Source organism: Schistocerca gregaria, chromosome 3 (assembly GCF_023897955.1).
Source record: "Schistocerca gregaria isolate iqSchGreg1 chromosome 3, iqSchGreg1.2, whole genome shotgun sequence".
Taxonomy (NCBI): domain Eukaryota; kingdom Metazoa; phylum Arthropoda; class Insecta; order Orthoptera; family Acrididae; genus Schistocerca; species Schistocerca gregaria.
Window position 1 is genome coordinate 437,814,426 of NC_064922.1, and position 25,705 is coordinate 437,840,130.

Here is a 25,705-nt window from a genome sequence, read left to right on the forward strand (position 1 = left end):
TGGTAAGGACCAGATAGAGCTGTTTAACAATTTCCTTCTTACGTTATGTCAGTGTAAGAAAAAGTCCGAACAGGTCTTGAAGGCCCTAAAAGTCAGTTTAACTAAAGTGCTAATTTTATAATGAAAATTCTGTAAATACACTGGCAAATCAGATTTGTCATTAGAACATTTCTGATTGGAAATGTATGAAGAAGTAGTAGTTGTCATCAACTACACACTGATACACATATAAATATAATATTTTAACAAGAATTGTCTTGTCAGCATATCATTTCTTGCAAATTTTAAACACCTTTTGTTTACAAACCAGCAGCTGACATCAAAGTATCATTGGTCACAGGCAATCCTGCACTATATCGCAGGTTAGTTTATGGTTGGTATCAATAGGATCGGTTGACACAATTTTATCTGTTTATGTATTTCTTCAGGGATCATCGTACAATGATGTTTGATTTGCTTTCCTTTGCAGGGAATTTAGAAGTATATGGTACTAGTTAACAGAAAAAAAATCGAAATTTTATGGGTTGGCATTTTTGAAAAAACTTTTTTTCCATAAATTATAAAAAAATTTCAGAACATTATAGTGAAAGAACTTTGACAGATAAGGCCAAATGGAGGATTTCTTTGTAATCGTAAAGCAGTTACCTTTCAAATTAAAAAAAGAATGTAGAACTGTTCCCAATTTTGCATCTTCAGAATGGTATGTGCGGTGTCATCTTAGGAGGGCTGTATCTCGGAGCAGAATTTTTCCTTAGAGAAAGTGAAAAATGTGTTCCTTACTTAGTATTTCATTTTAGTATATGCTAAATTCAGTAACATCCGAGACAATGAAGGTAAAAAAATTTTCTAGTCTGCCTGAATTGATATGAACAATGCAAACTGACTTTTCCATTAGTTCTACTATACATGTTACCAAATGATTTTCCCTGTGCATTGAGAGGCCAAATGAAAAGAAGTAATTGGTGATGTCAATGATAAGAAAGGTCAACAATCCAACAAGGATCGTGTGTCCCTTTTTCCACTTACCTATAGGAATATTTCAGTCTCTTCTTGCAAATTTCAAAACCTCTTGAAGACTTTTTGATGATTCAGCTGCCTTACTTCAGAATAATAAGAAATATCAGAAAATTTAGCTTTAACTTCAGCCTAGGATTACTTAAATGTATGTTGTCTCAATGTGAGTGCTCGAATGTAGTTCATTGTACCGACGACAACCTCTGTGATGTCACTTACTGTAATCAACTTAGCTCATAATGCCTTTGATGTATCAGCCAATGAATGCAGCTGTCAGTGAGGCCAAGGCAGGTTCCAGTTTCTCTCTTATCAAGGTAATAATACCACTTTGCTCTCCTCAAACTGATAGTGTACCATCCATTGTGGTGCTTACCAGCCATTTCCCTTCCATCACAAAGAAACCAGTTACTATATCCACAGCACCAACAATATCCCCACCTGTAGTAGAGTCGATGTCTACTCCACGCGTGAAACTCACCAGGATGGGATAAAGTGCATGAGTGGAATCTAGTATAATGGGATATGCCGTGAACTTGGATGCCCCTTGTGTCAACTGATGCTATACATCTGCAGCCATATCAGCAATGTGGTGTTTCACTGTATGACAAAGATGTGTGACTTGCTCAATCTTAAACACTTACACTGCACAAAAATCTACACTGCCTCTACTATATGTTTTTTAATGTTCACTTTCAATACAACCAGCACTGCTTGCAGATTTGGAAGCTATTTTGTAGCTCACTTATCGCGATGGGATAATACACTCCTGGAAATTGAAATAAGAACACCGTGAATTCATTGTCCCAGGAAGGGGAAACTTTATTGACACATTCCCGGGGTCAGATACATCACATGATCACACTGACAGAACCACAGGCACATAGACACAGGCAACAGAGCATACACAATGTCGGCACTAGCACAGTGTGTATCCACCTTTCGCAGCAATGCAGGCTGCTATTCTCCCATGGAGACGATCGTAGAGATGCTGGATGTAGTCCTGTGGAACGGCTTGCCATGCCATTTCCACCTGGCACCTCAGTTGGACCAGCGTTCGTGCTGGACGTGCAGACCGCGTGAGACGACGCTTCATCCAGTCCCAAACATGCTCAATGGGGGACAGATCCGGAGATCTTGCTGGCCAGGGTAGTTGACTTACATCTTCTAGAGCATGTTGGGTGGCACGGGATACATGCGGACGTGCATTGTCCTATTGGAACAGCAAGTTCCCTTGCCGGTCTAGGAATGGTAGAACAATGGGTTCGATGACGGTTTGGATGTACCGTGCACTATTCAGTGTCGCCTCGACGATCACCAGAGGTGTACGGCCAGTGTAGGAGATCGCTCCCCACACCATGATACCGGGTGTTGGCCCTGTGTGCCTCGGTCGTATGCAGTCCTGATTGTGGCGCTAACCTGAATGGCGCCAAACACGCAAACGACCATCATTGGCACCAAGGCAGAAGCGACTCTCATCGCTGAAGACGACACGTCTCTATTCGTCCCTCCATTCACGCCCGTCGCGACACCACTGGAGGTGGGATGCACGATGTTGGGGCGTGAGCGGAAGACAGCCTAACGGTGTGCGGGACAGTAGCCCAGCTTCATGGAGATGGTTGCGAATGGTCCTCGCCGATACCCCAGGAGCAACAGTGTCCCTAATTTGCTGGGAAGTGGCGGTGCGGTCCCCTACGGCACTGCGTAGGATCCTACGGTCTTGGCGTGCATCCGTGCGTCACTGCGGTCCGGTCCCAGGTCGACGGGCACGTGCACATTCCGCTGACCACTGGCGACAACATTGATGTACTGTGGAGACCTCACGCCCCACGTGTTGAGCAATTCGGCGGTACGTCCACCCGGCCTCCCGCATGCCCACTATACGCCCTCGCTCAAAGTCCGTCAACTGCACATACGGTTCACGTCCACGCTGTCGAGGCATGCTACCAGTGTTAAAGACTGCGATGGAGCTCCGTATGCCACGGCAAACTGGCTGACACTGACGGCGGCGGTGCACAAATGCTGCGCAGCTAGCGCCATTCGACGGCCAACACCGCGGTTCCTGGTGTGTCCGCTGTGCCGTGCGTGTGATCATTGCTTGTACAGCCCTCTCGCAGTGTCCGGAGCAAGTATGGTTGGTCTGACACACCGGTGTCAATGTGTTCTTTTTTCCATTTCCAGGAGTGTAGCTTCAAATTGAAACACATCTGTGATTATCTTTCATTTGTATCAATAGGTTTTTTTCTGTCACTACATTTATTTGCTTATGTATTTACATACATTTTTCTTTAAAGATTCATAAACATTTTGATGATTCTGTGCTTACTCTAAAACTCTTTTTCCTTCCTAATGACCACCTTCAGCCAATCTCTTGTTCTTCAGGTGTCAAATGTATCCAGTCGCCTTAGTCGCTGGCATTGTAATCACATTCCTATGAGATAAGTGGGAATATTCAGCACTTTGCATCACCTTCAAACAGAGCTAAAAGTTATAGTAATTCCCAATTTGTTCCTCCCAGTGGGTCTGAGGGTTAGAATAGGCCCGAGGTATTCCAGCCTGTCGTAAGAGGCGACTAAAAGGAGTATCACACTTTGCAGCCCTATGAGTTCAGGTCCCATTCTGTGGTTTGACCTGCTACTTTCAAAATTCTACAGAAGTGTGAGATAGGGGGAAGTACATCTTACATGGTGCGCGAGTGCTTTTATATTCAATCTCTTGTCATGGCTTTGCATCTCCACCTGTAAATCAACTATTGGGCGAGGACACTTGCCGGGGTATGTCATCTTCCATTGTGATGTGACTGCGACAGGAACGGTCATGGGGTTGCCGCTAATGAAAATGCAGTGGGACCGAACGGGAGTGGCCCGCAAACAAACAAGACGGATGAACAGGAATGGAAGGACAAGCATGATGACAGACAACCGAACAATACATCAAGAACAAAGTATTAAGCAATGGGGTCTCAAGAGAACCTCACAAAATCAAAACGTCTACTCGTAAATGGGAAGTAAGCACACGCAACGTAAACACGATGTGTGTCAGCGAGATATTGACCGACTCAATGGGAATACCGGACTGCCTTGCTGAGTGAGAGGCAGCAGCCTGAATACGCGACAGGATGTGTTGCTATTGGCCGCTGGGACCACTTGTTTGTAGTAGTGATCACTTCCCCCATCTTCCTGTCACTGCCCCGGTTTCAGGCCCACACATGGTAACATCAGTGTTGTGGTTGAGCAGGTAACTACAACAATTGTTTCTGCAGCGGATAACGCAGTCCCTCATTCTTTAGTGTGGCCCCAGCGAAAGACAGTCCCTTGGTGGTCGCTGGAAGACACTGAGGCAATCAAGGAGTGTCAGCGAGCTCTACAGCGGCATAAGCGGCACCCTTGCCTGGAGCCTTTAAACGGCTGCTTGCCATCGGGAGAGGTATGTATCGACCATTGGATGTCATACGTCACCTTCCCAATTCTTGGCAAAAATCAAATGAGGTTTTGAGTACCAGACCCCTACAGGTGTTCCCGGTGTTAACATAAATGGCGTGTTATCTACTGACACAAACACGATTGCTGAGCACTATGCTCACGCCTCTGCATTGGAGAATTACTCCCCAGCCTTTCGCACTCTCAAATGGCAGATGGAAGCGAAAGTCCTCTTGTTCACTACATGCTACGGTGAACCCTATAACGCCCCATTAACAGAGTGGGAGCTCATCAGTGCCATTGCACATTGCCCCGACACAGCTCCTGGGCCCAATTGGATCCACAGTCAGATGATGAAACATCTCTCGTCTGACTACAAGCGACATCTCCTCGTGATCTTCAACCGGATCTGGTGCAATGACATCTTTCCTTCCCACTGGTGGGAGAGCATCATCATACCAGTTTTCAAACTCGGCAAAAACCTGCTTGCTGTGGATAGTGTCAGCCCATCAGCCTCACCAATGTTCTTTGTAAGCTGCTGGAATGTATGCTGTCTCGGCAGTTGGGTTGGGTCCTGGAGGGACGTGGCCTATTGGCTCTGTGCTGGCGTGGCTTCTGTCTGGGTTGCTTTACCACTGATAATCTTGCAGCCCTTGAGTCTGCCATCGTAACAGCCTTATCCAGATTCCAAAGCCTTGTTGCCATCTTTTTTGATGTACGAGAAGCGTATGACACCACCTGGCGACATCATAACCTTGCAGCATTATAGGAGTGGGGTATCTGAGGCCCGCTCCTGCTTTTTATCCAGAATTTCTGTCGCTTTGTACTTTCCATGCCAAAGTTGGTGCCTCCCAAAATGCCCCCCCCCCCCCCCCATATCCAGGAGAATGGTCTCGTGCAAGGCTCTGTATTGAGTGTGTAGCTCTATTTTTAGTGGCCATTAAAGGTCTAGCAGCAGCTCTAGGACCGTCCGTCTCACCCTCTCTGTATGCAGACGACTTCTGCATTTTGTACTGGCCCATCAGTACTGGTGTTGCTTAGCGACACCTACATTGAGCCATCCACAAGGCACAGTCATGGACTCTAGCACACGGCTTTCAGTTTTTGGCCACAAGGTTGTGTGTTGCACACTTCTGTTGGCATCGTACCATTCATCTGGAACCAGAACTTTACCTTACTGATGATCCCCTCATGGTGGTGGATACATATCGATTTTTAGGACTGCTTTTCGACGCCCAATTGACTTGGCTTCCTCACCTTCGTCAGCTTAAGCGGAAGTGCTGGCAGCACTTCAATGCCCTCCACTGCCTGAGCAACACTAACTGGGGTGCAGATAGCTCTATGCTGCTGCAGCAATACAGAGCACTTGTTCAATCTCACCTTGACTATGGGAGTCTGGTTTATGGTTCAGCGGCACCCTCAGCGGTGCACAACTACTCGCCAGGTATGTTGCACACGTTTGTAGTTCTCCTCCTCATCCAAATTACAGTCTCCTTTTCGCACCCAAGGCAGTTCATCACCCGCATCGGCGGTCCAGGTCAGGGCTTTCCAGTTGCAGTTCACATCTGATTCCTTATATCTGAACTGGAGTCATTGCCTTTACCACCTATACTCAAGGTCCAATCATGTACACCTAGGCCGCTGCTTCGCCTGGACCTTTCACATGGCCCAAAGGGCTCTGTTCACCCTGCGGCTCTCTGCAGTCACTTCATCTCGATTCTTGACATGTCCGTGGCCATGAAGTGATTTACATCAACAGCTCAATGGCTGAAGGTAGTGTCGGCTTCGTGTATGTCCATGGAGGACATATTCCTTGCCCGATGGTGGTAGTGTTTTTCTGGGCGCTGATGACCACACTGTTTAGCGCCCGTAAACCACACACACGCGCACACACACACACACACACACACACACACACACACACACACATGCGGTAGTGTTTTCACTACAGAGCTGGTGGCTATTTCTCGTGCTCTTGAGCACATCCATCCATTCATTCCCTGGGGAGTCGTTTCTTCGGTGTACTGACTCCTTGAGCAGCCTACAAGCTATCGACCAGTGCTACCCTCGTCATCCTTTGGCAGCGACCATCCAGGAGTCCATCTATGTCCTGGAATGGTCGGGTCATTCAGTGGTATTTATGTGGACCCCAGGACACGTCGGAATCCCAAGCAACGAACTTGCTGACAGGCTGGCCAAAGAGGGTACACAGAAACCGCTTGTGGAGATCGGCATTCCAATAACTGGCCTGTGTTCGTTTTTACGTCACCAGGTTTTTCATCTTTGGGAGACGGAATGTCATAGTCTCAGTATGCGCAACAAACTGCATGCCATTAAGGAGACTATGAATGTGTGGCAGTCCTCCATGTGGGCCTCTCACTGGGATTCTGTGGTCCACATTGGCCACACTTGGGCGACCCACGGCTACCTCCTGCACCGTGAAGACCTGCCTCAGTGTCGATGCAGTGCCCGGTTGACAGTGGCCCATGTTCTGGTGCACTGTCCCACTTTGACTACCCTGCAATGAAATCTTCGGTTACCGGACTCGTTGCTACTAATTTTAGCTGGCAACACCTCATCGGCTGATGGAGTTTTAAGTTCTATTTGTGAGGGTGGTTTTTATCATTTGATCTAAATTTTAGCGCGTGTCCTTTGTCCCTGTGTGTCCTCCACCCTAGTGCTTTTAGGGAAAAAAGATATTTTTAGAAATGCTACTTTTAAAATCTGACTTGCAAAAGCTTGCAAAATGAAATGGTTTTCTTTCTTCGTGTTTGAAGTAAAGCACTTGTAATTAAAAACTCAAACTCCTGTAACAGATTTGCATACTCTCATTTACTTAAAGAACTTTTTGACAAAATCAGGGAAGCTCATTTATGGCTATTGGATTTAGCTTGTAGCTGGATGTGTGAAAAGTAAACAGTAACATTGTCAAATGGAAATTGTAACATGCTTGTAATGCAGATGGTATCCCTTACCTTCCTCTGACTTTTGAACTGACCCACGTGGCTAGTTATATGGGGATCACAAGTTCTATGTGAAGTCCAAACCACAGTGCAACCTGTCATTTTTCTTGTAAATAAATCATTCCAACCATTACCAACTCCAGAACCTTCCCAGCTTCGATTCCTGGCAAGGCTTGGGATTTTTTATGCCTGGGGATTGGGTGTTTGTGTTGTCATCATCATTTGTGACAGTAGCTTGATTGGATTGTGTAAAAATTCCGCATTTGTACAGACGCTGATGGCTGTGCCATTGAGTGCCCCACAAACCAATCAGCAGCAGCAGCATCCAGAACCTTCATATGTATTATTTAACTGATCTAGTTGTATTATTGTTGCCTATGGAATAGTTTTGAGAATGTGGTACTGACAGGTTGAGGCTGTAAGGATGGTTCATGAGTCGTGGTTGGATAGCTCAGTGAAAATGGCATTTACCTGAGAAAGGCAAATGCTTTAGTCCCAGTCTGATCATTGTTTTAATCTACCAGGAAGAGTCTAATAGTGGGGTAGTTTGTGAGTTCTTCTGCCATCAGCATTTATGCAGGAATGATTTTACGGTACTTAAGTTAATAAAACTGTTAAGTAGTTTCAGTATTGCCTCTCTAGTTGTCCATGGAAATGTGTAGTCCATTCCTACAGAGACAAATGAATTTTTTTTTTCCTAATGAATTAATTCACTTTGGTCTGTCTGTTTTTTTTTTCAGGGTGACTACAGAACACATGGTCTGACAACTCATAACATCCGTGATGATAATCTCTTCCTCTCAAAATTGTACCTCCCAGTCTTTAAACAGAGTAATCGTTGTGTAGTTCTTTGTGATGGTTTTTATGAATGGAAGAAAGAAGAGGGAGGCCGTGGTAAACAGCCATATTTTATCTACATGCCACAGTCACTCGGGGTTTGTATCTCACTTATAGTAGTTGCTAATGAATGGTTGATGTGTGAATCAGAATATTTTAAAGTTTGTGAAAATGATTTCATGTAAATGTAATTTTGAAGCAACAAGAGCTGCATTGAAAAACAGGGGCTGAATAGAGATTTTTCCAGTTTTTTAAAATTTGCATATAATGCCTTAAATGAAGTGGAAATTAGAATTTTAGTATAATAATTTGAAAAGCAGGAATTTCGTCTGCAAACTTTTGCAGTGTTCCAAATGTAGATTTGTGCATCTATTGATATGAAGGTAAACATGATAAATGAAATATGAAAATATAAATTGCGAAAATCAGCTTCTTGTAAAGATATAAATGGATTTCTGTGCAGAACTGGAGTGACACAGGGGTTTCATAGGTGATTACTAAGTGGTTTTTCTGGTACTGCATCACACATTTCCAGGTGTAAAGCACAGTCATACTTATAAGGTGCGGCATCTTGAAGACTTCTGAACAAAATTAGTCAATTATTGACACCGAAATGTTTCCCGGCACCATTGAGAAGTATTACACAAGGTGGCTGATACTGAACATATGTGATGTTTCTTTGCCAGAGACATTCTGTTGTGTTCTGCCCACTTGTATAATATAGGGTGCTTAGGTAAACTGCTTTTTTGGATTGCTAGACAACAATTCAAGCAAATTGTATTAATGGTGTTTACTACAGTAAGATAAATTACAATACTTAACTTTGCATATTCACAGGTGTGTCGCAAGCAAATGGTAACATGCAAATAATCAGTGTCCTTCAGGATATACAATTCCAATGCAAGCAAAACAACACAGCTCATAAGTCACTGCTGTAGCATTTGGAGGATGGCTCGTCTTCAACTCAGGCAGCAGCTAGGCAACACAGTGCTTATATTCTCTTCGGGTAGAGAACGCTCCTGTCTTTGTGTCGTCCAGTAGAGGGATCCGTCAGCGTACTATTGGCTGACAGTCTCACAGTCCTCTCTGCTCTTGTGTTCTTGATCATTGTGCCAGCACTTGACGCTAAGCTGGAGTACACACAGTGGTAGATACCTTTGTAAAGCTATACAGGGTGTACAACAGTTCACCATACTGTGAATCGGGCTGCTCGGTGTGGCTAGTGGCAGTGCCTCCTATTGCTGAACAAGCACCGTATGGAGATAATCATTGTTCAGCTGTGGAAGTGTTAATGGTGCATTTCTTTGGTTTATAGTGTTCCATACTTCTACATTCAGATTCAGACTCTCTATGTCTTCATGTGAAGAAAGAAAAATGCTACAGGCCAGGCATGTGCCATAGAAAATTGTCTGCTGTTAACATGATGCCACTGCCGTTACCATGGCACTGTTGTATCAGTCCCTTGCATGGTTGTAACGTGTCTCAGTGACATAGTAGATCAACGTACTCTAAGACCTACTCTCAAGGGTAAGCTGTGATTCATCTGCGAACAGGACACTGCCCAACTTTTTGTAGATCTTGTCATGGTGATTTGAGCCATGCTGTGCCTGTTTGAGATAAATGCATCTGCTGGATGGCCGAGTGCACAGAGCAACCTCATGAAGACCACAAGATTTTTAACTAGGACAGATACTGTGCTGGTTATAGGGTTTCGGGCTGGCAAGGTTATGGTGCTGCCAATGCATTGTTGTACTTGCTTGATCTCCCAATTGAATGTTTAGCCCCTCTTAACTTCTGTGCATTTATGGAACAATACTCCAGTGGCATTCAACTTCCATATCAGCTCATGTTGCTTATATCCTTGCAGAACTTGCACTCCTGGAAGACAGGATATCGTGGTGACATGGCTGAGCCACAGCCTAGGGGATGTTTCCAGAATGAGTGCTAGTCCTGCAAAGTTCACAGAAAAGCTTCTGTGAAGTTTGGAAGGTAGAAGAAGAGATACTGGCAGAATTGAAGCTGTGTGGGTGGGTCGTGAACTGTGAGTGGGTAGCTCAGATGGTAGAGCACTTGCCAGCGAAAGGCAAAGGTTCAGAGTTCAAGTCTCGTCCCGGCACACAGTTTAAATCTTCCAGGAAGTTTCAGTTCTATTATTCATACATTTTCATTATATATTGTGTCACTGAGTGCTTTGAAACAGCTGTTTGAAATCTTGACAGACAACTAATTTACTCGTCTGCCACAAAAACTTAAATTTGCAAGATCATTTCACAGTGAATGGCTCCAGAAACCATTTAATCTACATGAGGCAAATACAATGTGTTGTTAAATATCTTGTGCATGCTGTAGGATATATTCATAAGAACATTTGCATTATATATATATTATAATAGCTATACCAGAACAAATTTATGTTCTCACTACCTCTGATGCAGAATATTTATAAGAAAGATGAATGGTTTGTAAATGGGGTTATTATCGAGTTGGATGTTGGAGCTTATAAATGGATGATTGTCAAGAAAAAATATGTGACAGAGTAAGTTTGTTGGAAGTATTGTTAGTGTATACATGAGGATGTATATTTTTAGTAACTTTTTTCTTCAAAATTATGTATGATCAGTGTATGGTTATGTAAAGGGTAAATTGTTTGTTAATTATACAAGCCATGCCCTCTGTATATATGTGGAAATAACTTTGTAAACATTGTCTGCACATATCTAAAAATGGGTTGACGTCAGTGCACCAGGTGCAGATTGGGAAAGTCATGCTGTGAAAACTGGTGCCAGAGACAAAGGTTTGACACATCATTCTGAATGTCTTGTCCAAAAATTAATTTTAGCAAACAACCAAGTCATGAAGGTAATGTCTTAGATCAAGCAACAAACAGATCTGAACTTGTCAAATCAATTAATACACAGGAAGATGTCAGCGATCCTAAGGCTGTGATAGCAGCTATGGCTATGAGTTTTAAAAGGAATGTTACGAAAGTTAGGAACATACTTTTGCATAGCTGGAGTGACAGGAAACAAATTACAGAGTATCTGAGTACTCAGCAACAAATATTCAGTGAGGGCAAAGATGTGGAGCACAAATGGAAAAAATTCGAAAACACCATTCAATATCCCTTAAAGTATATTCCAAACAAGTTCTTAAAGCATGGGAAAGACCCACTGTAGTTTTCTAACTGGGTTAGAAAACTGCTCCATAAACAAAATGAGCTTCATCTCAGATTCAAGAGAAGTCAAAGCCTAGCTGTCAAACAAAAGCTGAAAGGTAGCGAAACTGAGCATAAGGGGAGCAATGAGAGAAGTGTTCAAAGACTTTGAAAGTAAAATTTTGTCAACCGATCTGAGTAAGAATCGTAAGAGGTTTTTGTCGTACATAAAATCAGTAAACGGTTTGAAATCATCTGTTCATTCATTCAGGACACATATTGGCCCTAAACGGAGGATAACAGAGAGAGGGCTGAAATAATGAATTCAGTCTTCTGAAATTGTTTCACTACAGAAAATCTTAATACAGCCCCTCTTTTCAACCATCATACGAATGTCGAAATGGCAGGTATTGAGATAATTGATCACAGAAAGAAAGCAACTACAGTAACTTGGTGCTGGGAAGTAGATGAGAACTAGATGAGATATCTACAAGATTCTACAAAGATTATTTGTAAGAATTTGCTACCTTGCTAGCAGCAGTTTTACCAGAAATTGATGGAATAGTGAATGGTACCTAGCGATTGGAAACAAGTCTGTTTCAAGAAGGGCTGTAGGACAGATGCACACAATTACAGACCTATATTGTTGATGTCAATCTGTTGTAAATTATGGAACATGTTTTATGCTCAAGAATTATGTTGTTTCTGGAGAATGAAAAGCTCCTCTACAAAAGTCAACATGGAATCTGCAAATGGAGATCTTGCAAAACTCGGCTCGCTATATTTCTCCATGTGATCTATAGTGCTGTAGACAACGACATTCAGGTTGATGCCGTATTCCTTGACTTCAGGAAGGCATTAGACACCATCCCACAATGCAGTTTAGTGAAAAAAATATGAACTTATTGACTCAAGAATTTCTTGCAGGTAGAACTCAACACCTCACTCTTAATGGATCAAAATTGAAAGATGTAAAGGTAATTTCCAGAGTAACCCAAGGATGTGTGATAAGACCATTACTGTTTACAATGTATATAAATGATATAGTAGAAAGTCTCGGATGCTTTATCAGACTGCTTGCAGATGATGTCATTATTTGTAACATGGTAGCAATGCTGAAAGACATTATCCATTTGCAGAATGACTGTTTGACCCTAAACGTAAAGAAATGTAACATATCTACAACTACATCTACATGATTACTCAGCAATTCACATTTAAGTGCTTGGCAGAGGGTTCATCGAACCACAGTCATACTATCTCTCTACTATTCCACTCCGAACAGCGCGCGGGAAAAATGAACACCTAAACCTTTCTGTTCGAGCTCTGATTTCTCTTATTTTATTTCGATGATCATTCCTACCTATGTAGGTTGGGCTCAACAAAATATTTTCGCATTCGGAAGAGAAAGTTGGTGACTAAAATTTCGTAAATAGATCTCACCGCGACGAAAAATGTCTTTGCTTTAATGACTTCCATCCCAACTCACATATCATATCTGCCACACTCTCTCACCCAATTACGTGATAATACAAAACGAGCTGCCCCTTTTTCACCCTTTCGATGTCCTCCGTCAGTCCCACCTGGTAAGGATCCCACACCGCGCAGCAATATTCTAACAGAGGACGAACGAGTGTAGTGTAAGCTGTCTCTTTAGTGGACTTGTTGCATCTTCTTAGTGTCCTGCCAATGAAACGCAATTTTTGGCTCGCCTTCCCCACAATATTACCTATGTGGTCTTTCCAACTGAAGTTGTTCGTAATTTTAACACCCAGGTACTTAGTGGAATTGACAGCCTTGAGAATTGTATTATTTATCGAGTAATCAAATTCCAATGATTTCTTTTGGAACTCATGTGGATCACCTCTGACATTTCATTATTTAGTGTCAACTGCCACCTGCCACACCATACAGCAATCTTTTCTAAATCGCTTTGCAACTGATACTGGTCTGTGCATAGGTAGGAAAATAAAGCATCCAGAACAATCCGTCCACATAAAACAAACAATAGCAAAAGCAGGTGCCAGACTGAGGTTCATAGGTAGGTAACATAGCTCATCCATGAAGGAAGTGGCTTATAAGGCACTTGTCCAACGGTTCTTGAGTATAGTCTATCAATATGGGATCTTACCAGGTATCTGAATTCATTTTTTTCGTTGCAACTGGCATGCAGTGTCTACAGTAACATGTATCTAATTGACGTCAATTTAAAATTGTAACAAGATTAGGTGCACTGCTGTGCTACACCCACAAACTCTGGTTTCAAAATCAGTTTAGTTTACCCTACAATACAAATACCAACACACACAAAAAAACTTTTGGAAACCAGTAAATGTGTTGTACACAGCTCACACAGAATCTCGTTGTGCATAGGCATCAACAGGAAGCTAGATCAATGTGTAGGGTGCCGCGTCACAGACTATGAGAATGCGCCTTGGGTACTGCCACCATTGTCGATTGACATGCTGCAACTGTGATCCATGAGTGCTGATTGAAGTCCTCCGTAATCATGGTTGAAATCTTCAGATTTGTGGACTAACTACTCTCTTCGCCTTTGTAATTTTAGTCAAAGGATTTAATAACGATTCATCAACTGCCCATACTTCTTCAGAATCCATGATTTGCAGTGTTAGCAATTGATTTGGCACTGCACTGTAGTGTAGTAGGAGCTGTTTACTTACATTACCGTTGACAACAGATATCAACACCCACAAAGTTACATATTTTGTGTTAATCAATTCTGTTTAAAATTTCAAATTTGTGTTTACTATTCTTGTTGTTCTTCATACATTTTATTTACTCCCAGCCATATTTTTTCTGTGGTCCTGGATCTTTACGATGATATTGGATGGCTAAGTAAAGTATGATCAGGAGCTACGACTTCCGGTTATTTAATCTTGCTCACCTTGCTCTTTCAGCACATTCACTAACCTCTTCTGATTGAATTTCTGTTCTCAATGTGCTGCATTTACTGCTAGAGGTTAAGAGTACAAATACAACACCCAACTCTCAAAATAAATACGAGTCTTCTCACCAAGGACATCTCATATGTTGTACTCTTGTTAATAGTAATTAAGTGTTACAAAGTTGTTACATCCTGTGGAACGTCGCAAAAACATTGATCAGACAAAGACCAAAAACGTTCTGTCCTAAATAACAGATTTAAATTTAATGTATGTACATCACAAGTTCTTGCCCCTGTGACGACATAAGCATTATCATCGCCACTCTTCCTCTATGGTGTACACCATATCTTCAAGGTAGGCACCGATGATGCAGAATAAACCGCCTGACCAGCAGGTACTTTGAATGTGATATGATGTCCATCTTCATCCCGGCTTGAAGATAAGCTGCATCCATCTATTTCATGATACATATGCATAAATAAAACATACATGCATGTTGTAGATTATCTTCTACATTACAAAAATAAACTTTTTACCGTGGAAATCATCATTTGTTGGTTCAAAAAATACTTGTGCAACCCATCACTTCATAAAAGTGATATGTTAAACTATGTGCACTAGCATAGCATACAATTTTACCTTCAGTAAACGTAGTTCCAAACTTTTTTCACTTTCAATTTATTGTTATTTTCATAGCCATGTGTTGTGCAGTCTGGGAGTAAAGTTTGTCTATGAGATGGTAAAATGAAATTATCTTCTTTTCTTGTCATACAATTAGCCTATTGAAAATGGTTTTCTGTAAATAAGTCTGGAATGCTATGGATAAACTATTCATAAATGTAAATACATGGAATTGTTAAAATTTTTAGATCCCTGAATAAAGGTCAGGGTGAATCTCAAGGCTTGTATTGCAAATTTATTAATACTAAATTTTTGAAGTAGTAATATCCTATTTACGCTACTTGCATTCCCCAAAAGGATTTTTCCACGTCTTACAATGGATTCGAAACAGCTGTGTACACAACTTTTTTAGTGTCAGTGTCAGTTGTGTAGGACAATATTGTCATTGTGAATGCAAGACTATTTTGCTAGGTTGCCAAGTAGCTCATGTGATACCACGATAATTTTTTTCTAGAAATACCAGGAATTTGGCAGAGTCTGCTTCCCTAAGTTCCTGATTTTTATGGGTTATCTAGAAATTACTTAAATTGGATTGCTTGGTATTAAATTGTTAATTTGTTTTTTTCATGTTCAATTTTAATCCACTATTCCAAACTATTTAGGGTGTCAGTGACTCTTTGGGGAATAAGTTGTGCAGTCTTACTTTCAGTGAGTACAGATTTGTTGCCAGCAAATAAAACTGAGTTTTATGTTATATTTAGAGGTAGATTGTTTGCGTACAGTGAGGTTAGAAAAGTTATGGGATAGCGATATGCACATACACAGATGGCGGTAGTATTGTATATAAAAGGGCAGTGGATTGGCAGAACTGTCATTCGTACACAGGTGTGTCATGTGAAAAGGTTCCCTACAAGATTATGGCTGCATGATGGGAATTAACATACTTTGAATGCTGAATATTAGTTGGAGCTATACACATGAGATGTCCTTTTTCAGAAATTGTTAGACTTCAATAGTCTGAGATCCTCTGTGTCAAGAGTGAGTGGATGTGTTGAGAATACTGAATTTCAGACATTACCTCTCACCACAGATGACGCAGTGGCCAGTGGCCTTCACTTAACGACCATGAGCACTGGCATTTGTCTAGCATTGTCAGTGCTAACAGACAAGCGACACATATGAAATAACCACAGAAAACAATGTGGCATGCATGATGAACATATCTGTTAGGACAGTGTGGTGAAATTTGGCATTAATGGGCTATCTCAGCAGACAACAGATATGAGTGCCTTTGCTAACATCATGACATCACGTGCGATGCATCTCCTGGGCTCGTGATCATATTGGTCGGACCATAGTCTACTGGAAACCTTGGCCGGGTCGGATGAGTCCCGATTTCAATTGGTAAGATTTGATGATAGGGTTAGAGTGTGATACAGACCTCAAGAAACCATGGACCCAAGTTGTCAACAAGACACTGTGCAAGGTGATGGTGGCTCCATAATGATGTGGGCTGCATTTACATGGAGTAGACTGGGTCCTCTGGTCCGACTGAAATGATTGTTGACTGGAAATGGTTTTGTTCAGCTGCCTGGAGACCATTTGTAGCCGTTCGACACTGGAATTTCTGTGCGCCATGTCACCAGGTCACCATTGTTTGCGATGCCCCTTGTCGGAACATTCTGGACAATTCAGGCAAATGATTTGGCCATGGAGATTGTCCGGCACGAATCCCATTGATCATTTACAGGACATAATCGAGAGGTCAGTTTGTGCACAAGATCCTGCACTATCAACACTTTCACAATTATGGATGGCTATAGAGGCAACATGGCTCAATATTTCCTCAGGGGACTTCCAACAACTTGTTGAGTCCATGTGAAACTTTGGATCTTGATTATAAAAACTTTTTCGGATGCATTCGAAAGCATTGGGAGGAGACTTCCCAGGTGGATGTGCAGCAAGCCATTAACCCTCCTTCATGCAGCAGGACACAGTGTTTTACCACACGGGTGTCTTCAACCTGGTTTTTCAGTGGGATGATTGCCTCCAAGATCAAAGCAATTTTGTCTGATTGGCATACCGATTCTGGACTGTACAGCCTTCAAACAGAAATGTTTTAATTGCCCCTTGTAAGATAAGTTTCATTTTACAGTACATGCTCGTTCCTCTTCTTTTTGAAAGAATATTGTGACAACCAGGCAGTAACGATACGTTTCACTATACTCTGTAATGGGACTTCTAGAGTTCGTGTGTAAAGACAAAACACCGGTCTTGTAACTGAGTCAACTACTTAAAATCACTGTGTGGCCCAGACTACAGACACGCTGGGTTCTTCCCTTTCCCCTTCTTTTACCAAGCAAAGCAGTGCAGCGGTAAGACACAGGACTTGTGCAGGAGGGAGCAGCACAAATCCCAGTTCAACCATCCAGACTTAGTCTATCATTGGTTTCCCCAAATTGTATAAGACAAATTCTGTAATGGTCCCTTTGGAAAGGGCACAACCAAATTGTTTCCTTAACCTTCCCGAAACTGAAATTGTGCTCCTTCTTTAAAAACCTTACAATCAATGGAATGTTAAAACACTTATCTTGCACTCTTCTTTTTCTCATTTTTTCCCCATGACCTTTAACTTCCAACATTAGGTTTCTCTAATGCATGGAGACTCCTGAGGATATTGGGAGGAAGTGTACCAGTACACAGAAAACATCCAGAAGTAACACCTGAGCAGTTCGCTACCCACATCATTATTGCATCAGGTATCTCTCCAATGAGAAACTTACCAGACATACTAAATGGCAACTTTGTGAAAGAGAGACCAGACATACTAAATGGCAACTTTTGTGAAAGAGAGACCAGACATACTAAACGGCAACTTTGTGAAAGAGAGACGCCATCTCCCTCATCAGAATGTGCTTGTCACTTAACAGTTTCAGACGTTGACACCTGACTGAAGCACCTCAAACATATTACGGCACAGGGATTTGATGGTATACACTCAGAACTCCTGAGCCATATGGAAGGATGTGCTAAGTAGTGGATAGCAGAATTATTCATCAACATCCTGTTGACCGGTCAGCTTCCATTGTAGTTCAAGAAGGCAAAGAAAATCTCTGTTTTGAAACATGGCAAACCCAGCAACAAGGTAGAAATTTTGATGACCAATGTTAAATGTGAAAGCTTAGCTTTTCTTGTACCTGTACTGTACATATATTAATTTAATCCATTAACTTTTTTCTATTTGTGTGACCACACTACTAAACAGTGTTGCTGCTATGCACTGACTACATCATGTGCCCTAGGCTCTGAATCTCTGCCATTATTGGTTGGTGAGATCACGTAACTTTAGCTATGATTGACTGACAAAAGTGCATCTCAATCTTGATTTTTAGTGCTTTGGAAGTTACCATACTGTATTTATTGGTATACCTGTTTATACTTTCGTAATGCGAAAATATGCAGTGCATGTGCTGGGAAGTTCTATGCCAGTGTATGAAACCTTCACCATTCAAAGGATTGATAAGTTTTACATCTCGAAGGGAAAGTATATTGTCACTTAACACAGAAAAAAAAAATACTTTCATCAGTGTTACAGTAACTCGCTCGCTCTTTACCTATCTATCTACATGTTTATCATCTGTAGAAAGTAACTGTAATGCAAATATTCATTTGCCACCCTTGAGGTTCTATTATTTACTGTCAGTAGCTCCAGGTAGGTTTGAGACTTGATTATCTTTTTTGATATTGTATGTTTAATTAAATTTATAATTTTAAAATTACAGCTAATGGAACAGAATGTGTTGTTCATATTTATTTATGATAGTGGCTCTGTGGTTTTATAATACATCTCTCTATTTAATGCAGATTGATATATATGACAGAAAAACATGGAATCTTGAGTGGACTGCAGAAGGAGGCTGGAAAGGACCAAGGCTTTTGGCCCTAGCAGGACTTTACAATATCTGGGTGTCTCCTGAGGTAATAAGTGTTATGAATAATTGCCTAATTTTGGATTCTAAAATTCAGTGTCATTATCATTTAGTACCTTCACCTAAACAGTGCTAAATCTAGGCTGGAATAATGACTATTATTATTATTATTATTATTATTATTATTATGAAAAAAATTACTTCTCACCATATAGTGGAGATGTTGAGTGACACAGGTACAACAAAAAGACAGCTAAGCAAATAAGTGTATGTTGATCGATTCAGAAGATGGGCTTCTAATCGAAAGCTTACTTGCTTAGCAGTCTTTCTGTTGTGGCTGTCACTGCTGTACAGTGAGTAGCACTCTGTCCTTTTCATAATGTTGTCAGGACCCTACCTTAGATTTTTCAGCGTATTTTAAGCCTCTTGTCTGTACCATTAGAGAAGATCCATGACTGTCAAGTGGACTTTCTGCAGCTGCTTCACTTGCCCTACCTTGACCAACTGTGTAATGTGATGTTTATTTTTCTATGCAACACCTCAGTGTTTCCACAGTTATCGGTGACTTCAGCTTTCACGCAGTACTGATGGTAGTGTTTTGCACTTCATACTTGAAACCTGGCAGTAGTGCTGCCAGCTGTCTAGGATCTTCTTTCTCCACACAAAATACTGGTTGTTTTGTTGTCTGAAATGTATTAACTGCAAAAGAATTATAGTAATGGCAGAATAAATATATTTCCATGCTAGTATTTCACTCTTCTTTTGTTACAAAATGGGAAATAACAAGCCCTTCTTAAATACGAGGTACTTTACAAAATTTTGTTATGCGTTACTTAAGCCTAACCACTAAAATTTAACAGACAGACTTACTGTATTGTGACCTTTCTGATAGCATAGTGACAGTTTCTTATCTCAGTAACCACACCAAATCTGAAATATATCAGTTTTGTTTAATGCACAGGCTGTGGCAAGTCTATCCATTCTTTGTGACTGTTCACTGCATACAAGATACGCATTGTTGGGGACAGGAAAAAATCATTTTATTTAATGGCCAAATTTGGTGTGATTTTCTGTCAAATTCAGTGTTATTATTTGCTAGATTCGTGTCATTTTTCCAAAATTCTTTGTAACTTTTGCCACATTCATTGTTTTTTCCAATTTTTTGCCACATTCAGTGTAACTTCATGTGCTGCATTCCTTGTAATGTTTTGGCCAAGTTTGGTGGGTTTTACTAAGTTCGGTGTTTTTTTTTTTTTTTTTTTTCCCCCTAATTGGGCATTGTTTTATTGACAAATTCGGTCTTAGTTTTGGCCAAATTTGGTGTTATTTTTGACCAAGTCTGAGGTTCTTTGCTAATTTAATTGTTGTATTTTGCTACAATCAGTGATCCCCCCCCCCCCCCCCCCCCCCCCCCCATGAACCATGGACATTGCCGTTGGTGGGGAGGCTTGCGTGCCTCAGCGATAACAGATGGCCGTACCGTAGGTGCAACCACAACGGAGGGGTATGTGTTGAGAGGCCAGACAAACGTGTGGTTCCTGAAGAGGGGCAGCAGCCTTTTCAGTAGTTGCAGGGGCAACAGTGTGGATGACTGACTGATCTGGCCTTGCAACATTAACCGAAACGGCCTTGCTGTGCTGGTACTGCGAACGGCTGAAAGCAAGGGGAAACTACAGGCGTAATTTTTCCCGAAGACATGCAGCTTTACTGTATGATTAAATGATGATGGCGTCCTCTTGGGTAAAATATTCCGGAGGTAAAGTAGTCCCCCATTCGGATATCCGGGCGGGGACTACTCAAGAGGATGTCGTTATCAGGAGAAAGAAAACTGGCGTTCTACGGATCGGAGCGTGAAATGGCAGATCCCTTAATCGGGCAGGTAGGTTAGAAAATTTAAAACGGGAAATGGATAGGTTAAAGTTAGATATAGTGGGAATTACTGAAGTTCGATGGCAAGAGGAACAAGACTCCTGGTCAGGTGACTACAGGGTTATAAACACAAAATCAAATAGGGGTAATGCAGGAGTAGGTTTAATAATGAATAGGAATGCAGGTAAGCTACGACAAACAGCATAGTGAAAGCATTATTGTGGCCAAGATAGATACGAAGCCCACACCTTCTACAGTATTACAAGTTTATATGCCAACTAGCTCTGCAGATGACGAAGAAATTGAAGAAATGTACAATGAAATAAAAGAAATTATTCAGATAGTGAAGGGAGACGAAAATTTAATAGTAATGGGTGACTGGAATTCGAGTGTAGGAAAAGAAAGAGAAGGAAACATAGTAGGTGAATATGGGTTGGGGCTAAGAAATGAAAGAGGAAGCCGCCTAGTAGAATTTTGCACAGAGCACAACTTAATCATAACTAACACTTGGTTTAAGAATCATGAAAGAAGGTTGTATACATGGAAGAACCCTGGAGATACTAAAAGGTATCAGATAGATTATATAATGGTAAGACAGAGATTTAGGAACCAGGTTTTAAGTTGTAAGACATTTCCAGGGGCAGATGTGGACTCGGACCACAATCTATTGGTTATGACCTGTAGATTAAAACTGAAAAGGTGGAAATTTAAGGAGATGGGACCTGGATAAACTGAAAGAACCAGAGTTTGTACAGAGTTTCAGGGAGAGCATAAGGGAGCAAATGACAGCAATGGGGGAAAGAAATACAGTAGAAGAATGGGTAGCTTTGAGGGATGAAGTAGTGAAGGCAGCAGAGGATCAAGTAGGTAAAAAGACGAGGGCTAGTAGAAATCCTTGGGTAACAGAAGAATTATTGAATTTAATTGATGAAAGGAGAAAATATAAAAATGCAGTAAAAGAAGCAGGCAAAAAGGAATACAAATGTCTCAAAAATGAGATCGACAGGAATTGCAAAATGGCTAAGCAGGGATGGCTAGAGGACAAATGTAAGGTTGTAGAAGCTTATCTCACTAGGGGTAAGATAGATACTGCCTACAGGAAAATTAAAGAGACATTTGGAGAGAAGAGAACCACGTGTATGAATATCAAGAGCTCAGATGGAAAACCAGTTCTAAGCAAAGAAGGGAAGGCAGAAAGGTGGAAGGAGTATATAGAGGGTATATACAAGGGCGATGTATATGAGGACAATATTACGGAAATGGAAGAGGATGTAATGAAGACGAAATGGGAGATACGATACTGCGTGAAGAGTTTGACAGAGCACTGAAAGACCTGAGTCGAAACAAGGCCCCCGGAGTAGGCAACATTCAATTAGAACTACTGACGGCCTTGGGAGAGCCAGTCATGACAAAACTCTACCAGCTGCTGAGCAAGATGTATGAGACAGGCGAAATACCCTCAGACTTCAAGAAGAATATAATAATTCCAATCCCAAAGAAAGCAGGTGCTGACAGATGTGAAAATTACCGAACTATCAGTTTAATAAGTCACAGCTGCAAAGTACTAACGCGAATTCTTTACAGACGAATCAAAAAACTGGTAAATGCGGACCTCTGGGAGGATCAGTTTGGTTTCCTTAGAAGTGTTGGAACACGTGAGGCAATACTGACCTTACGACTTACGTTAGAAGAAAGATTAAGAAAAGGCAAACCTACGTTTCTAGCATTTGTAGACTTAGAGAAAGCTTTTGACAATGTTGACTGGAATACTCTCTTTCAAATTCTGAAGGTGGCAGGGGTAAAATACAGGGAGCAAAAGGCTATTTACAATTTGTACAGAAACCAGATGGCAGTTATAAGAGTCGAGGGACATGAAAGGGAAGCAGCGGTCGGGGAGGGGGTGAGACACGGTTGTAGCATCTCCCCGATGTTATTCAATCTGTATATTGAGCAAGCAGTAAAGGAAACAAAAGAAAAATTTGGAGTAGGTATTAAAATTCATGGAGAAGAAGTAAAAACTTAGAGGTTCGCCGATGACATTGTAATTCTGTCAGAGACGGCAAAGGACTTGGAAGAGCAGTTGAACGGAATGGACAGTATCTTGAAAGGAGGATATAAGATAAACATCAACAAAAGCAAAACGAGGATAATGGAATGTAGTAAAATTAAATTGGGTGATGCTGAGGGAATTAGATTAGTAAATGAGACACTTAAACTAGTGAAGGAGTTTTGCTATTTAAGAAGTAAAATAACTGATGATGGTCGAAGTAGAGAGGATATAATATGTAGACTGGCAATGGCAAGGAAAGTGTTTCTGAAGAAGAGAAATTCGTTAACATCGAGTATAGATTTAAGTGTCAGGAAGTCATTTCTGAAAGTATTTGTTTGGAGTGTACCCGTGTATGGAAGTGAAACATGGACGATAACTAGTTTGGACAGGAAGAGAATAGAAGCTTTCGAAATGTGGTGCTACAGAAGAATACTGAAGATAAGGTGGATAGATCACGTAACTAATGAGGAGGTATTGAATAGGATGGGTAGAAGAGAAGTTTGTGGCACAACTTGACTAGAAGAAGGGATCGGTTGGTAGGACATGTTTTGAGGCATCAAGGGATCACAAATTTAGCATTGGAGGGCAGTGTGGAGGGTAAAAATCGTACAGGGAGACAGAGAGATGAGTACACTAAGCAGATTCAGAAGGATGTAGGTTGCAGTAGGTACTGGGAGATGAAGAAGCTTGCACAGGATAGAGTAGCATGGAGAGCTGCATCAAACCAGTCTCGGGACTGAAGACAACAACAACAACAACAATCAAAGTTTGTCAAGTGGAAAATGAAGTGTTATTTTTAAGATTACACACGAACCCAAACCTTGAAGATTGAAGACAAAATGCAATTTTAACATTTGTAAACTGCCTTCCTCAGATTTATGACATTTTTATATAGCAAAATTACACATTTGTGAAATCTTAAAAAAGTGCCAATTTTGTGTTATTTCGTTAAAAACCAATAATTTATTGTTAGCGTTATCGTGAAATTTTCCTGTCCCTACGCTTTGGTATTCTCAATAAAACCATCTAGAGACTGAAGTGTCAAAATTACATACACTCCTGGAAATTGAAATAAGAACACCGTGAATTCATTGTCCCACGAAGGGGAAACTTTATTGACACATTCCTGGGGTCAGATACATCACATGATCACACTGACAGAACCACAGGCACATAGACAGAGGCAACAGAGCATGCACAATGTCGGCACTAGTACAGTGTATATCCACCTTTTGCAGCAATGCAGGCTGCTATTCTCCCATGGAGACGATCGTAGAGATGCTGTATGTAGTCCTGTGGAACGGCTTGCCATGCCATTTCCACCTGGCGCCTCAGTTGGACCAGCGTTCGTGCTGGACGTGCAGACTGCGTGAGACGACGCTTCATCCAGTCCCAAATATGCTCAATGGGGGACAGATCCGGAGATTTTGCTGGCCAGGGTAGTTGACTTACACCTTCTAGAGCACGTTGGGTGGCACGGGATACATGCGGACGTGCATTGTCCTGTTGGAACAGCAAGATCCCTTGCCGGTCTAGGAATGGTAGAACGATGGGTTCGATGACGGTTTGGATGTACCGTGCACTATTCAGTGTCCCCTCGACGATCACCAGAGGTGTACGGCCAGTGTAGGAGATCGCTCCCCACACCATGATGCCGGGTGTTGGCCCTGTGTGCCTCGGTCGTATGCAGTCCTGATTGTGGCGCTCACATGCCCGGCGCCAAACACGCATACTACCATCATTGGCACCAAGGCAGAAGCGACTCTCATCGCTGAAGACGACACGTCTCCATATTCCCTCCATTCACGCCTGTCGCGACACCACTGGAGGCGGGCTGCACGATGTTGGGGCGTGAGCGGAAGATGGCCTAACGGTGTGCGGGACCGTAGCCCAGCTTCATGGAGATGGTTGCGAATGGTCCTCGTCGATACCCCAGGAGCAACAGTGTCCCTAATTTGCTGGGAAGTGGCGGTGCGGTCCCCTACGGCACTGCGTAGGATCCTACGGTCTTGGCGTGCATCCGTGCGTCGCTGCGGTCCGGTCCCAGGTCGTCGGGCACGTGCACCTTCCGCCGACCACTGGCGACAACATCAATGTACTGTGGAGACCTCACGCCCCACGTGTTGAGCAATTCGGTGGTATGTCCACCCGGCCTCCTGCATGCCCACTATACGCCCTCGCTCAAAGTCCGTCAACTGCACATACGGTTCACGTCCACACTGTTGCGGCATGCTACCAGTGTTAAAGACTGCGATGGAGCTCCGTATGCCACGGCAAACTGGCTGACACGGATGGCGGCGATGCACAAATGCTGCGCAGCTAGCGCCATTCGACGGCCAACACCGCGGTTCCTGGTGTGTCCCCTGTGCCGTGCGTGTGATCATTGCTTGTACAGCCCTCTCGCAGTGTCCTGAGCAAGTATGGTGGGTCTGACACACTGGTGTCAATGTGTTCTTTTTTCCATTTCCAGGAGTGTATTATCTACTTGTTGGTGAAAACCTTTTTCTGTAAACAGGAATATAATTGAGTAGTATTGGCTGGTGTTGAAATTTGCAAATGTTATTGTCACTCCATATTTCTAGGAGTTATGTTCTAAATTTTAAACTGCATTAAAAATCGAGTTTCAATCCTACAGGGTGATAAAGTATACAGTTGTTCTGTCTTCACGACCACACCAAATGATGATTTCAAATACATCCATCACAGGATCCCAGTTGTTTTGGAGAACGATGAAGCCATTGAGGTAAGCAGAAAGTATTTCCTTCTCTCCATAAATACTAACTGAAAGGGTTTCTTTACTCAGGTTTGAGCTTTCAATTATAAATTTTTGTGTGAGAAACTGTGTTTTTTGTCACACCTTATATTTTGTAACCATGACTAAATTGTAGTTGCTGAGGTGTTACTTTGATGGTGTAACAGGTGCTCTTTAGATTATTGATAGTGTCA

General features: G+C 42.0%; 1 protein-coding gene across 1 annotated transcript in view; it reads left to right on the plus strand.

Annotated features, from left to right (window-relative positions):
- The window catches only part of LOC126354622 (abasic site processing protein HMCES-like), a 99,872-nt gene that overhangs the window by 698 nt on the left and 73,469 nt on the right, over positions 1–25,705 (plus strand). The window contains exons 3-5 of the mRNA XM_050004386.1: positions 8,134–8,328; positions 18,776–18,889; positions 25,395–25,502. Of these exons, the coding sequence (XP_049860343.1) occupies positions 8,134–8,328; positions 18,776–18,889; positions 25,395–25,502 (417 nt within the window). The remainder of the gene's footprint in view (positions 1–8,133; positions 8,329–18,775; positions 18,890–25,394; positions 25,503–25,705) is intronic.